At 38.0% G+C, this 13711-nt stretch overlaps 3 protein-coding genes across 5 annotated transcripts; 1 reads left to right on the forward strand and 2 right to left on the reverse strand.

The window, feature by feature from the left end:
* The first annotated feature begins 760 nt into the window (after positions 1-760).
* LOC127801808 (GDSL esterase/lipase At1g09390) lies at positions 761-6210 on the forward strand. Its single transcript, XM_052337224.1, has 5 exons — positions 761-1155; positions 1687-1872; positions 2208-2368; positions 5136-5406; positions 5603-6210. Exons 1-5 carry the CDS (start codon positions 882-884, stop codon positions 5833-5835), a joined length of 1125 nt encoding a protein of 374 aa, XP_052193184.1. The 5' UTR covers positions 761-881; the 3' UTR covers positions 5836-6210.
* Positions 6211-6386: 176 nt separating this feature from the next.
* LOC127801447 (uncharacterized) lies at positions 6387-6764 on the reverse strand. The gene has a single exon (XM_052336617.1). It carries the CDS (start codon positions 6762-6764, stop codon positions 6387-6389), a length of 378 nt encoding a protein of 125 aa, XP_052192577.1.
* Positions 6765-7850: 1086 nt separating this feature from the next.
* Positions 7851-13637, reverse strand: LOC127801804 (inactive glucose-6-phosphate 1-dehydrogenase 4, chloroplastic). Of its 3 annotated transcripts, XM_052337214.1 has the most exons (12): positions 13368-13636; positions 12183-12450; positions 11487-11848; positions 10560-10654; positions 10274-10388; positions 9977-10182; positions 9789-9897; positions 9663-9703; positions 9457-9577; positions 9162-9367; positions 8298-8498; positions 7851-8175 (listed from the first exon to the last, which is right to left on the reverse strand). In XM_052337214.1, the coding sequence occupies exons 1-12, from the start codon at positions 13497-13499 to the stop codon at positions 7938-7940; spliced, it is 2094 nt and encodes a 697-aa protein (XP_052193174.1). In that variant the 5' UTR covers positions 13500-13636; the 3' UTR covers positions 7851-7937. The 3 variants fall into 3 exon arrangements, with proteins under 3 accessions (XP_052193174.1, XP_052193175.1, XP_052193177.1); XM_052337215.1 differs by lacking the exon at positions 10560-10654 and having other exon boundaries at positions 11487-11595; positions 13368-13637; XM_052337217.1 differs by lacking the exon at positions 13368-13636 and having other exon boundaries at positions 11487-11595; positions 12183-12371.
* Positions 13638-13711: the final 74 nt, after the last annotated feature.

The following is a 13711-nucleotide window of genomic DNA, read 5'->3' on the forward strand; positions in this document are numbered from 1 at the left end:
ATATGAAAATATTTTTATATTTTTTAAATATTATTATAAATTACTACTCTTGTTCAATAAGAATTATAATTATTTTAATAATTATAACTATAATTATAATTAATAATTTATTTATTTTTTAATCATAATAAAATTTATACTCATTTCATATTTTTTAATTGTGTCTATTTATTAAGAATGTAACCGAATCGATCAAATTACTCATATAAACCTGACGTGATTTAATTGGGGAAGAAGGTGAAATTAATCGAATTATTCAAATTGAATAGGGCAACTTTTTAAATCGAACCAACTCGATTAAATAGATGGTTAAATCGAATAGATTAAAAAATTAAAAAAATTACAAATATTAAACCATTTAACTCCTCTCACTCTCTCACTCCCCAATTAAATTACGTCAAATTTCTTTGAATAATTTAATCAATTCGGTTACACTCTTATTTGATAGGGTTAATTAAAAAAAATGAACTAAGTATAAATTTTATTGTGATTAAAAATGTAAATAAATTATTAATTATGATTATGGTTATAATTATTAAAATAATTGTAATTTTAATTGAATAGGAGTAATAATTTATTTAGATAATAATTTATAATAATCTTTATATATATATATATTTGTATGTGGGGAATCGGGGATAATTGGAGGGAGGGGGGGTGCCTGTTGCCCTGTACGGGAGGCGAGGGGGAATTGGGTGGTGGTGGGGCCCGCGTCGGGCAACATAATGTTGCCTTTATGTTGCCCGACGCGGGCATCATATCAGTTCTCACGATGTTAAAACACAATCAAATCAACGAGCAGAGCAGAGGACAGGAAGAAGGAAACGAGCCAGGCGTTTAGCAAAACCCAGAGAGAGAGAGAGAGAGAGACAGGCAGACAAATGAGCAATCATCATCATCCTTTCCCAGTTTCCTCCTCCTTCCAATTCGCCTGCATCTTGCTCTCTCTACTGCTACTGCCACTGCCACGCCCAGCTCTCTCCCTTTCTCAGTGCACCAAACCCCCTATCATCTTCAACTTCGGCGATTCCAACTCCGACACCGGCGGCCTTGTCGCGGGTATCGGCTTCCCTGTCAATCTCCCCAATGGCCGCACTTTCTTCCGCAGATCAACCGGCCGCCTCTCCGACGGCCGCCTCCTCATCGATTTCCTCTGTAAGCAATCAATCTCTCTCTTTCCCCCGGTTAACTTCTTCGTTTCACAGATCAAAACTGTGTGCGCGTGCGCGTCTTCTTTGGAACTCTGTAACTGGGTCGGATTAGGAAACAGGTGAAACCGAAAATGGGGCGGGACCAAATCGTGCTGGTTAATTCTTAAGATCCGGCATTAATTTCACGGAAGCAGTGGCTCAGAAAGGGCAGAGGATGGGCCCTGAATTGTCGAAAGGGTTGCGTCGGTGGGATTTGTCCATACCCTGCGTCTGCGTGTCACATAATAATCACCATTTTCGTATATATATATATATATATCCACGTCACGTGAACGGCACAAAGATCCCATTTCCTACACTATAATAATTATTATTATTATAATAACTATGTTGAATTTATTCAAGTGAAAGAAAATATATTTGAGGTTAACAGTAATACATAGTTAATTATAAAGTAACTATATATGCGTTGGCCGTATGCTATAAATGAAATGAATAAATTATTATATTGCTTTTCGGTGGTGATGGCGTGTAGGCCAGAGCGTGAAGACGAGTTTGTTAAACCCTTATCTGGACTCAGTGGGGACGACGTTCACAAATGGAGCGAACTTTGCTGTCGTGGGCTCCTCTACTCTCCCTAAATACGTACCCTTTTCGTTGAACATTCAGGTTAATCAGTTCCTTCGCTTTAGGACTCGCTCCCTTCAACTTTTTCACGCAGGTAACAGTCAGTGAATTAAACTCATTCTCACTTTCTCTTTCTTTTTGTTGCTTTCCCTTATTTTCTTGTTGTCTCTTATCAGATCAGAGAATAATTTACAAGTTCGAACAAAATTTCTGATTGCTTGCTCCTGTAAACTGTTATTAGTAGTATCCAATTGGGAAAATTGCAGAGACTCTAGCTAGCAAATAAATCAAGACGTGATTTTTTAACTACTGTAGTGGAGTCGAGTTTTGCAATTTTCAAAGCCAGATTGTTGTTATGTTTAAGCTTGTGCTTTCCAAGGTGAGAAGTACATAATTAAACTGATTTGTATGTGTAAACTCAACCTTCAGGTTTTCCAAATTTGATCGATGACCAAGGGTTTCGCGATGCACTTTATATAATTGATATTGGACAAAATGATATTGCTGATTCATTCGCCAAGAACTTCTCCTATACGCAAGTTGTCAGAAGGATCCCATCTGTAATTATAGAGATCAAGAATGCCATCAAGGTAAGTTTGTCTGTGACACCTAAATTTGTATGTTAATCTACTTTATATATATACAATAACGGTTGCTTGTTAACCCTCTTTTTTTTTTTTTTTTGGTTTTCAATTGTTGCTAAGACATGATGAATCTAGGTTATATGGGATATTGTATGAAAATGAGATTTAGAAAAGAATGCAAGAGAAGGTAATTTTGGTGGATATTACTTGCTGTTCAGAAAATGAATTTAAAAATAAATAAAGAAATGAACTAGGATGTGCTAGGCCTTAGGAGCACCCTGCTGCTGAAATGGGAGACTTGAACGAGAATTTTGAGACCGAGTTAAAGGCTTAACCCTCCTAAGGATTTATATCACCAGTATATTGCTCATTAGAGGGATGGACTAAGGATTGAGGGCCTAATTGGAGAACTGGCAAGCTGAATTGGAGCCGATAGTGCATCAGCAGCGGCACTGTAGAAGCTGGTTAGAGCATGAGCTAGGACTGTGGCTCATCTGGAAGCTGAAGGAAGAAACACAGCTCATCAGCCGAGGACAAGCAAATTTAAGCCAGATTCTGGAAGCCGAGTGCTTTTGGGACTATGTAAGAAATGGCTACCTGGCAGGGCCATCTGGCTGAGGTTGTTTCTAAAAAATAGGGGCTTTTCTATTGTATTTAGCTGTCTGGCCAACAGGTTGAAGCACAAAATCGATTTGTTATATTCTTATAGAGCAAAAGAAAAAGAGAGATTATCAGTAAAAAGAGAAAATAAAAGAAGAGGAAACCTAGTAGGAAAAGACAGCAAAAAGCTGATGTTGTAGGAAATAAGAAAGGCTAAAGAAAAGAATCCAGCCATTGGTGGGGGGCTCTGCTGGGGTATGTATATCCACTTGTTTGTATTGCATCTATATTTGAAAGTGAAATATGTTGCATTCGTGAGTGCATATTACAGCATGAGCATCAAACTGTTATATAAAAACAGGTACTTAGACACAGAAAGGGATGCTCTTCCATGGTGGATAGACCAACTTGAAGCTCTCCTATTTGGGCTTTACAGCCTTGTTCATGGTAGAAAACAAGGCAGGGACCAACAGCTCAGTGCTTGCATTCTTGTTTACAGTGGCATGCCTGTATGACATTTTAAAGAGCATAAAAGGTTTGAAATGGCATTTCATGAATTGGATGTTATCCATAGGATATATTGACCTTTGGCACACCATATGTCTATGATTGTTTGATGGAAAGGAACTATGAGCAAGCTTAAAAGAGATGGAAATTGAAAGAGGACTGAGCATGCTCTTCTTTTATATAGTCACTGTTATATTGGTCTGTGTTTTAGTTTAAGGCTGTAAAGAGAAAAAATGTATTTGTTAACAAGTCATCAATGCTATTGTATCTGCAAGAGTGTAGCAAGGACAGGATTTGAGAATTTTGTAAGAATTGAAAGAAGATATCTTCTGGTAACAGTTGCAGCTATGTTGGATCTGAAACAATGCCTTGTCTTGATTTTATCTCTTAAACTTGATTATAGTTGGTCATTCTGCCTTAAATAATAAATCGAAAGCTGATTTTGAGTGAAGATCATGAATTTAAAATTCTAAAATATGATTACCCGTGGATTTTTAGGTCAACTGTATGGAATTCTAGCAGCACTACAAGTGAAGGTGTGTTCTAACTGGTTTCTGTGAGTTTACATTGATCGAAATGCCTTGTATGTTAGTTCCAAACTGTGTAAATGTGATAGGATGAATCTATGATTGAAGTTGATGAATTGAACTTTGAATTTTAATCTACAAGGAGTATGAAGCAGTTTTCTGGTGATGATATGAGAATGTACATGATGAAATTCATTAGCTAAGGTAAGGGGATGGAACTTGGAGTCACTGGGTGATGCTGAAAGCCTCATGTGTGATCTCTAATGGAGGCTACATCAGGAAGTGGGACACATTGAGGCAAACAGTATATTTAAGTGGTTTAAGAATGTTATAAAGGTCTTCAAGGCCAATGTGGGTGTTGTCAGGTGAGAGTCTGGTACTAGCTAGAGTACTAGACTATATGATATGATAATCAGCTGAAAAACCGAGAGAACTCTGAAATTGTGGCTTAAGAAGAAGCTGAGATGTGTTCATACTTCATAGCTTCTTTAAGGTTTCATGAATTGAAATGAATAGACCTTAATATGTTTCCCTCGAGTTAGGAATGCTAGAGCATCCAAAGGCACAAGAATCTGGGACTAAAACAGAAGTCTGTACCTGTTGCTGCACCACTTACTGGTCCAAGATGGTGCTTAAAGGTTCAATATGAATGTGAGGTACAGGAAAAATATCTAGAAATAGAAAATGCACCATGGATCATATGACAAAATATGTGTGCAAGTGGAACAGAAGCTGCTTAATGAGCTAAAGAAGTGCAAAGATCGTTATAATTTTGGTTTTCTCTAACAATACTATGTAGTATCCTGGTTTTCTAATGATTCACTTTTCCTTATTTATCTGCGACATTGTTCATTTTGAGATTTACAGACATCCACGAGAAGCTATTCAAGTAAAGAGCCTACAAAAACATGGCCGCCCTGTGCACAAGGCTTCCTGCCTTGTGACGGTTGTTTTTCTACACAACCTTACCCTTTTTGGCAAAGGGGGTTGTTTCTGTAACTCGAACCCATGATCTTCCAGTCACAAAGAAACAATCTTACCCTTTTAGCAAACACAAATTGGAGGATTATTCATACATATTCTGCTTAAGCTGTCAAGTATTCTTGATAAAATCTCATTCTTTTAAATATCAAAAACAGGCTATATACGATCAAGGTGGCAGGAAATTTTGGGTCCACAACACTGGACCCTTGGGTTGTCTGCCCCAAAAACTTTCAATGGTTCAAAGTAGTTCCAAAGATCTTGACCCCTATGGATGTCTTTCAAGTTATAATACTGCTGCAAGAGTCTTCAACAGCAAACTACTCCAGTTATGCCAAGAAATGAGATCAGAAATGAAGGACGCCACCATTGTGTATGTGGATATATATGCCATCAAGTATGATCTCATTGCCAACTCTAGTAAATATGGTAAGCCAATTAATGAACTCCATTTTCTTTTTTAACGCTTTTATTTATTTATTGATAAGTATCTTTTATGCTGTTTCTATATGAATATTGAAAACTTGTAACATTTAGATGGCAATTAGATTCCAGAGAACAAATATACATACATACCGACACCGTAGAGTTATTGTAAAATTAGTGATCTTGTTGCACCTTCCAGGTTTCTCAAGTCCATTGATGGCATGTTGTGGGTATGGAGGGCCTCCATACAACTATAACATCAAGGTGCCCTGTGGTCAGCCAGGCCATCAAGTTTGCAGCGAAGGAGCCCGATACATAAGTTGGGATGGCATTCATTATACAGAAGCAGCCAACACCATAGTATTCTCGAAAATACTTTCTACTGTCTATTCTACACCTCGTACTCGCTTTGATTTCTTTTGCCGTGGATGACATCTCAGAGAATATACATCTCTCTTAAAAATGGACCACTTGGCGATGCCTTTACCTTGTTAGATTCGTCAGAGACCTTATCCAAGTAATATATCATTTAGGCTTAGTCCAGCTTTACTTGAATAACCGAGGAAGAAGGGCCTGCTGTTGCAAGCCTGTCTTCAGACTCTAGTTCATCGCGATCACCGAACAATTTCAAATTTTTGTACTAGATATCAAAATGCACTTATTAAAGAATTTCCTTTTGTTTCTTGTCCCTGTATGAAATTAGGCTCAATATTCTCTTTTGTTCTCTTCCTCGATTGTAATTATTGTTGTACTTCTATCTCTATCTCTATGTCTATGGATTGAGATTAATGAAGCTCAGTTTAGTTAGCTGGCTCCTCTTTCTTTCTCAGCCGCTGTTTATAACTCAGGTCTGACAAATAATGGGTTGAACCCAACCCCTGAAAGTAATTAAATTGAAATTAAGCTGCAGTCGGGAACATGTATGATAAAAACATCTGAACTGATCAACCTCTCCGTTGCCCTTTCCTTTGCTTAATAATTTACTACAGAGAAAGCTTGAGGTCTAAGCCATCCCCCTCATCATCATCCTCTTGTTGTTGGTGGGGGCGGCGGCGGTCTTCTTCAGCTTTCTGATGCTTTGTATTTGAAGGACCTGCTGCCGGTGCCATATCTGCATGAGAATAAGAGGGTTTGGACTTGGCAGCAGCAGCTAAGTCCATGAAATCTTCAGGCAGGAAAGATGGAGGTCCTGCTGCTGCTGCTGCATTCTTCTTCTCCGCCTCCTGCTTTGATTTGTTTCCCAACAGACGATCACGAGCATCTCGAGTGCTGCTTAACAGAGCAAAGAACTCGTTCATCTTCTTTTCTTCCTCCTCCTCACCGTCATTCTTCCTCTTCCTGTTGCTGCTTTCTCTTTCCATTAATTATGTACCGGGACGAGAGAGAGGAGGGGTTGATCACACATACTAATTTGCACCCACAAATTAACACACAAATAAAAGAAACATAGAGAAAAAGAGATAGAGGGGAATGATTAGGTTAATGTTGTTGAAGCTGGGAGGAGGGGGTAATGTCCGGTTAGTTTGATGAGTAAGGCTATATGTTATTATTTTATATAGGGGGATGAGGGTTGGGGTGCGAATGGGTTTGTGAAGGATGACGTAAGATAAAGATTCTTTTTACACAAAATTGTAGCAATAAGATTGTTGCATCGCATGAATTGATTGAGATTTTTTCTTTGATACTTGCAGTTAAATCACACCAAAAGTCATCAAATCTTAGTATCTTTTGTAACGTGGTCGCTAAATTATAAAAATTTGAAATATTTTATAATTTATTCACATTTAAAGATTTTTGCACATGCACTATTAAAGTTCCTGCCGTGATGACGATGTGATAGTGACATGACAAACAGTCAAAATCAAATATTGAGGGTACAAAATTAGCCAATAAAAATGTGCCACAGCAACCCCCCCAAAAAAACCCATTCTCCTTCCCCTCTCTTTCTTCTCCATACGTGATTGCTTCAGTCACAGGCAGCAGCGAAGCAGTGGTGACGCAGAAGCATTGATGGCAGCGACGGCAAACGGGGAGGGCGGGCCCTGACCCATACCCGATGCTTGGTTACTTCGTCCTCTCTTCTGTTTTTTTTTTAGTCATTGAAGGAGGGAGGGCGAACCCTGAGCCATTACCCATAACGTAACGAACACCTAACGCTGTGACGCCCATCCCCTGACGTCATCGTCTCACATAATTTTGACTTAGACACAAATGCCATTGCCATCTCCCCCCCCACCTCCTCTCGTCTTTTTCCTTTCATTCGTTCTTCATGCTGCTCTCAGCTTCACCTTTTTCTTGACCAACCAACCACCCACATGTCTAGCTAACACTATTACGTTGCATCACTACAAGTCATGATGTTGACACTCGACACCCTAACCAAATTATATTTTTGAAACCACGATATGGATTTAGATTTAGAAAACACAATGGCAACACAATATATATGCAGTTGAGTTAACAGCTGTGTTACCAAAACTTTTCATCTAAATACAAGTACATATTCGGAAGATAGCAATATGATGATGAGTCAGTCAGTCATCAATCCATGGAACCCCATGTTTTGCCCAAAGATAATAGGCTCCAACAGGACCCCTACCTCCCAACTCATACAATTCTGGTGCCATATTTTTTTTGTCTATCTCTCGCAAAACTGGGGATAAAATATTCCAGGCAGCTGCAAGCTCGTCACTTCTCATGAACAGATGACTGTCTCCATCAATGACATCCAGAAGAAGATGCTCGTAAGAATCAGGTACCTCATTGTTATACCTGAGAATAACGGAGGGACACAGTGCATAAAAGAATAGGAAAGAGAGAGAGCGGGAATATCTATATCTATATCTATATATCCATCCATCTTGTGTCGTCGTGAGGCTTACTAGAAATCTTACTTGTCTTTGTAGAGCAAATTGAGTTCTGAAGCATCCAGGTGCAAACTCAGTCCTGGAACCTTATTATTAACTCTAACAAGGATGGCTTCATCTGGCGCATCTCGCAGAATCAATTCATTAGTGGCAAGATCAATGTTATGCCCAATGTGGTGACGATAAAGATTGCCAGGAACATGGCGGAACTGTATCCGTATCTCCACCCTGCATGATAAAAGCTAATAGGATCAAAAGACAGTCCATATGGTAACCAAATTAATAAATACCAGCTCACAGTTGGTCTTTGATCAACTGCACAGCACAAAAACCAACTACTATCAGTCACTTGAATTGAATTGACAGTGTTAAGGAAAAGAGATCATGCAAAATCACAATTTCGCTATTACGTGAACCATGTCATTATTGCTATGAGCCTATGAAGTTACCAAATGGGTTATATGGCACCACAACAAAGATGCAAGGGCGTCTCAAAGGAATGGTTAAGACGAGAGCTCAACACAACATTTAAGTAGCAAAAGATACAAGGACAAAAGCTAAAGTAAAAATTTGTATTCCATTATCAAATAATTTGAAGGGTATAGAAACAAAGGCAGTGGTCTTACTAAAACCTAAATAAATGCCAAATCAAAATAAAATAAAACATTATTTGCATGTGAATGTGAAATTTGAGAAAATTTGCTAACAGACCTACTTTTACATATTAAAAACAATGGAAAAAATAGAAAACAAAAAACGAAGAAGAAAAATATTAAAACAACTCTAGGTCACGCACTGAAATCTGAAAATTGAGCAGTCATCCAACAGAATTTCAATTCACTATAAGCGTGTAGTAAGCTCATAGAATGACAGAACAGCGGAAGATAATACCTATGTTTGATAAGTCCCATGCCAGCTTTGATCAAAAAAGGCACGCCATCCCACCGCGCATTGTCAATGAACAAAGCTGCAGCGAAGTACGTGGGGGTCAGGCTGCCAAAATGAGTATCAACCTTGCCCCCAGGGCCACCACCTTTATACTGACCAAGGACAACATCACCAAGTTCCAATTTGCGGATTGATCTCAAAACTTTGACCTGAAGAGAAGCTTTTGTGAAAGATCAAAAGATACACTAATATTGTGATAATATCTCTGCAACTTGTCTTCTAAAGACAGGTCATGTACCTTTTCATTCCGGATGTCTTCACCATCTAGACTTATTGGTGGCTCCATAGCTAGCAATGCAATTGTCTGGAGTATGTGACTGTGAACGATGTCACGGATGATTCCATATTCATCATAATATCTGTGCAAAAAACAACAAAATCAAAATAAGATTATTATTAGCAACAGAGAATGCTATGCTAGATGCAAATGATGACTGTAATCACCTTCCTTGCATCTGCACACCCAAGTCTTCTGATATCGTGACCTGTAAATTAGGTAATGTAACACTAAATATGAAGATACAATCCTCAAAACCACACACAAGGCTCAATTGTTGAACAGATCATTACCTGTATATTGCTTACATAGGTTCTGTTCCAGAGTGGCTGGAAAACAAGATTAGAGAATCTCAGAACAGTAAGGTTTTCAATTATGTTCCTTCCTAGAAGATGATCTATCCTGAAATAAAAACTCTTTCCTTTAGAAATCAGGAAATTTATGTGCATGTGTCCATACAAGCAAATAATGTGCTCCCAACCTATACAATTGCTCCTCCTGGAATTTGGAAAGAAGAGATTGAGTCAACTGATAAGAAGACTGTGGATCAAAGCCAAATGGTTTCTCAATTATTATACGATTCCAACCCTTCTTGGATTGGGCATTTTCAGCAAGAGAGATTGCAACATCTAGGAGCGCTTCTTGTGGCACAGAAAGGTAAAATATTCTGTTTGCTCCAGACTCACCCTAACAGAAAGGTAAAATGCTGTTAAAAAATTAACTGCCAAAAACATCCAACCTGCGCAATTATCAAACTAACCTCTTTGCAGTACCTTACCTCAATCAGTTCCATTTGCGAATGGAGCTTTGACATCCCTTCTTGGTTGTCATACCCTCCATCAAGGTAGTAAGTCCTTCTAAGAAAATCATTCATTTTATCACCACAATTTTGCCTGCATAGTAATATTTTCCAGATTAAGGAACTATTCATACTCTACGAGTCCTTGATTATATAAACTAAACCACCTATAATGCACAAGATACGTCATTCAATATAATTCTAGAGAACAATGACAATTTGAGTGCCTAACTAGAGCTCAATAGTCAAGAATACGAGCTCATACTGATGATCAATTCGGCAAGTAAGAGTTGATGCTATCATGGATCTGAGATCTTCATCACTCAAAGTTTTCCTTGAATAACCAAAGATAAAGACATTCTGCAGCCATGGAAAAGCAATGGTAAGATTTGGAAAACCCAGAATGGAAATGTTGAATTACAAACTTTGGGATGTTGTTACTTCTCTTTTTCTCGATTTGTTGTACCAACTGCTAAAGTAATAGTGCTGTTCTCTTCAATCCTAGTTCCATCTTACACCTAACAACTGACAGTTGAAACTTATTTCCCTGCTCTTGCATCTGTAGACTGACCTTAATGCTGGAGAGACTGATTACAGATATAGAACAAGCTTCACAATGAAAGTAGTGAACAAACTAATTACCTAAAATGAGAGTACCCGTAACTTCATCAAATGACATAATATGTCACAAAACCCAAAAGTTCTCCCACTGAATCAGCACAAAAGATAAAAGGATTTTCTTCTTATTGCTATCTCCCACCTATCTTTACAAACTAATATGCTGCCTCCAGAAGTCAAAATTAGCAGATTATCTCAACATAAATAACTAGTGGTAATATTTTGTCATAGGTAATTAATTTTTAGTGAAACAACACCCACTTCCCCAACAAGAAAATAATGGATACATCATAGAGAGAAAAAAAAAAAAAAAAACACAAGAGGATGAAGCATAGTGAGCTAAAATATCCAGCAAACAAGATTTGAATGCGACCATAGCTACAGGCTGTTAAACAACAACATATCAAACCTTAATCCCACTAGGTGGGGATGGTATGTAAAGCATAAAAATCTTCCAAAAGTACTTAAAAAGTCATGAAATATTCATGTATATAATAACCATATTTTTATTATACAAGTTAAAAAAAACCAACCACAGCTGAATACATTATAATCTCAACAAAAAATGGGATACCTCTGGAAAAAAGCCACTGTAGTACAGTGCAAACAATGCTGGAAAAATCTTTCTCCTTGCCAGTTCACCAGTAGCACCAATGACAGCAATTCCCAGAGAGGGTGCTCCACTATCCCAAGGAAAAATATTGGAGGAATAAGTTTGCAGCGAAGCTGAAGGAGATCCCGCAGAAGCAGAAAATCTCATCGAAACATCAACTTGAGAATTCACGTCAGAACTTATTCCAGGAAAAGATGTTTCTTCTGGGGCCCCTTTGATAGGAAAACTTGAAGGAGATTCAATGGAAGTGGTCATTTCAATAGAAACGGTTGGTTGCATATCTGGAAGAGAACTTTCTCCCTGATGTGAAGTTGTCTGTACCTCTAAGGAGTTTGCAGTTTAACCATTGCAAAAACAGCCAATAATAAAGAGACTTGATCGTACTTACTTTTATAAGCAAAAGGCAAAAAGATTACATAATTCTTAAATATAGATGAAACATAATGCTTAAACTTACAGTTTTTGTGGTCACAGTTTTCCTTTTTGTTCTTTTAAGTTTCTAATTAAAATATAAAGCAGAAATCAACAAAGATTTCTCGGGTGCATGGTAAACAAGAAAAGAATGATCTGACTATAGTCAGTCCTCCATTTCCTGTTCACCAAAACATATTGAGTGATATCATCATGTTGAATACAATGGAAATATGAACCAATTACCTCCACTTGGCAAGCCGATTCCCAGTGCTCCTGTAGGAGGAACACATTCTTCGTGTGACACAGTTGCCTCCAGGTGTTTCTTTGAGTGACCCTCATCTTGTATTTGTAAACTCTTAAACTCTTTTTGTGGTTCATGTTTTCTATTGGGTTTCCGAAGGTATAGATTTTGAATCATCCAAAACTTTAGCCTACGAGAGAACTTGGAGCAGCCACCACCATAGGACATATGACAATCATCTATTGTCAAACGAAAACTGTTTGCTGCTATCTAGTCAGACAAAACATGAAATCCTTGATATTGTCAGTAAGGTCCACAATGCAGCCCAGAGTATGATGATTTCCAAATATCAGAGCATAAAAGGAGAAACTAAATGCGATCTTGATGATCCTTACCTTTGTCACTTTCGATTTTGAAAAAAGTTGATAATACAGAAGGAGAAGTATAAAAGTGGAAAGAGAAACTAAATTCGATAATCATTTTTTTTTTTTTTTGTGCCGGGGGAAACAGGAGATTTGACAGACATAAGTTTGAATCATCTGTGTTATTCACTATATATTATTTTTCCTTTTGATCAGAGTACTGATCTGAAATTCGAGGGTAGGGATTTCTATATTCCTTGGAAATGAACTTGCAAGTTAAAATTGATTTAAAGTGCACATTATTTTCAGATCGTGCCCATTCAATAGGAAGAAAAGATTCATAGGAACTCGGTTAAATTCCTAAACTTTCAATGAAAACTTAGCATTCTCTTCTTAATCATAGATTTCTCATATCCGTATAGAAAAAACGAAAAACACAAGAAATCGGAAGAGCTTGTGAGCAATATGACGAAAAGCAAAAAAAAAAAAAAAGTAGTTAATCTGCAACAAGATCTGTTATTTCTTAAAACTACCAGTTCAATTCACTTGACTTGGGAGTTGGATGATGATGAGAGAGAGAGATTATGAAAAACTCTACGGAAACGAACATGGTTACTTGGACGTTCGTTAAAGAAAAATTAAAAAGGGCGTAATTGGGTAGGGGACGGGACATCAAAATTTGTATAACCATTAGCATAGATTTGGATTGGAGGAGAAGGGCATTGATCATATTGTCCACAATTGACAATTGCATTTCCCTTTTTCATTTTGGGTTTGTGGGCAGGCAAACAAGGAAAAAAGCACAAAAGCTTAAGGCGTACTTACCGGAAAACTAGGAGCAGAGGCAGCAGCGCGAGAGAGTGTTGAAGCATTCGGAGGACCAGTCCAGTTCCAGCTGAATCCTCCAGTTGAGGAGCCTGAGGTTCTTCCCGAAAATGGCATTGACAACAAAGACATGACGATTTCTATTTTGTTTGTGTAAACTCAAAACAAAAAGAAAGAAAGAAAGAAAAAACCCTTTGATTAGGGTTTTTGAGAAACCCCGACTGCTGATAATGGTGTTGGTGGTGGGGGGAGGGGGGGCCGGGGTGGTGGGGACGGTGGCCAGCGGCCACTATATTTCTTATTTACTTTATTGATTGGTTTATGCTCGGAGTAGGCAGGGTGGC

Source organism: Diospyros lotus, chromosome 5 (genome assembly GCF_014633365.1).
Source record: "Diospyros lotus cultivar Yz01 chromosome 5, ASM1463336v1, whole genome shotgun sequence".
NCBI lineage: Eukaryota > Viridiplantae > Streptophyta > Magnoliopsida > Ericales > Ebenaceae > Diospyros > Diospyros lotus.

Bases quoted from the DNA above. Each gene is read 5' to 3' on its own strand.
- LOC127801447 (XM_052336617.1), bottom strand. From the start codon at position 6,764: ATGGAAAGAGAAAGCAGCAACAGGAAGAGGAAGAATGACGGTGAGGAG.
- LOC127801808 (XM_052337224.1), top strand. From the start codon at position 882: ATGAGCAATCATCATCATCCTTTCCCAGTTTCCTCCTCCTTCCAATTC. The intron at 1,156-1,686 runs GTAAGCAATCAA...GATGGCGTGTAG, and splicing joins CCTCCTCATCGATTTCCTCT to GCCAGAGCGTGAAGACGAGT. The intron at 1,873-2,207 runs GTAACAGTCAGT...CTCAACCTTCAG, and splicing joins CCTTCAACTTTTTCACGCAG to GTTTTCCAAATTTGATCGAT.
- LOC127801804 (XM_052337214.1), bottom strand. From the start codon at position 13,499: ATGTCTTTGTTGTCAATGCCATTTTCGGGAAGAACCTCAGGCTCCTCA. The intron at 9,898-9,976 runs GTTGGGAGCACA...TTTTTATTTCAG, and splicing joins CAGGAGGAGCAATTGTATAG to GATAGATCATCTTCTAGGAA. The intron at 8,499-9,161 runs GTATTATCTTCC...TTTATCATGCAG, and splicing joins ATGGGACTTATCAAACATAG to GGTGGAGATACGGATACAGT.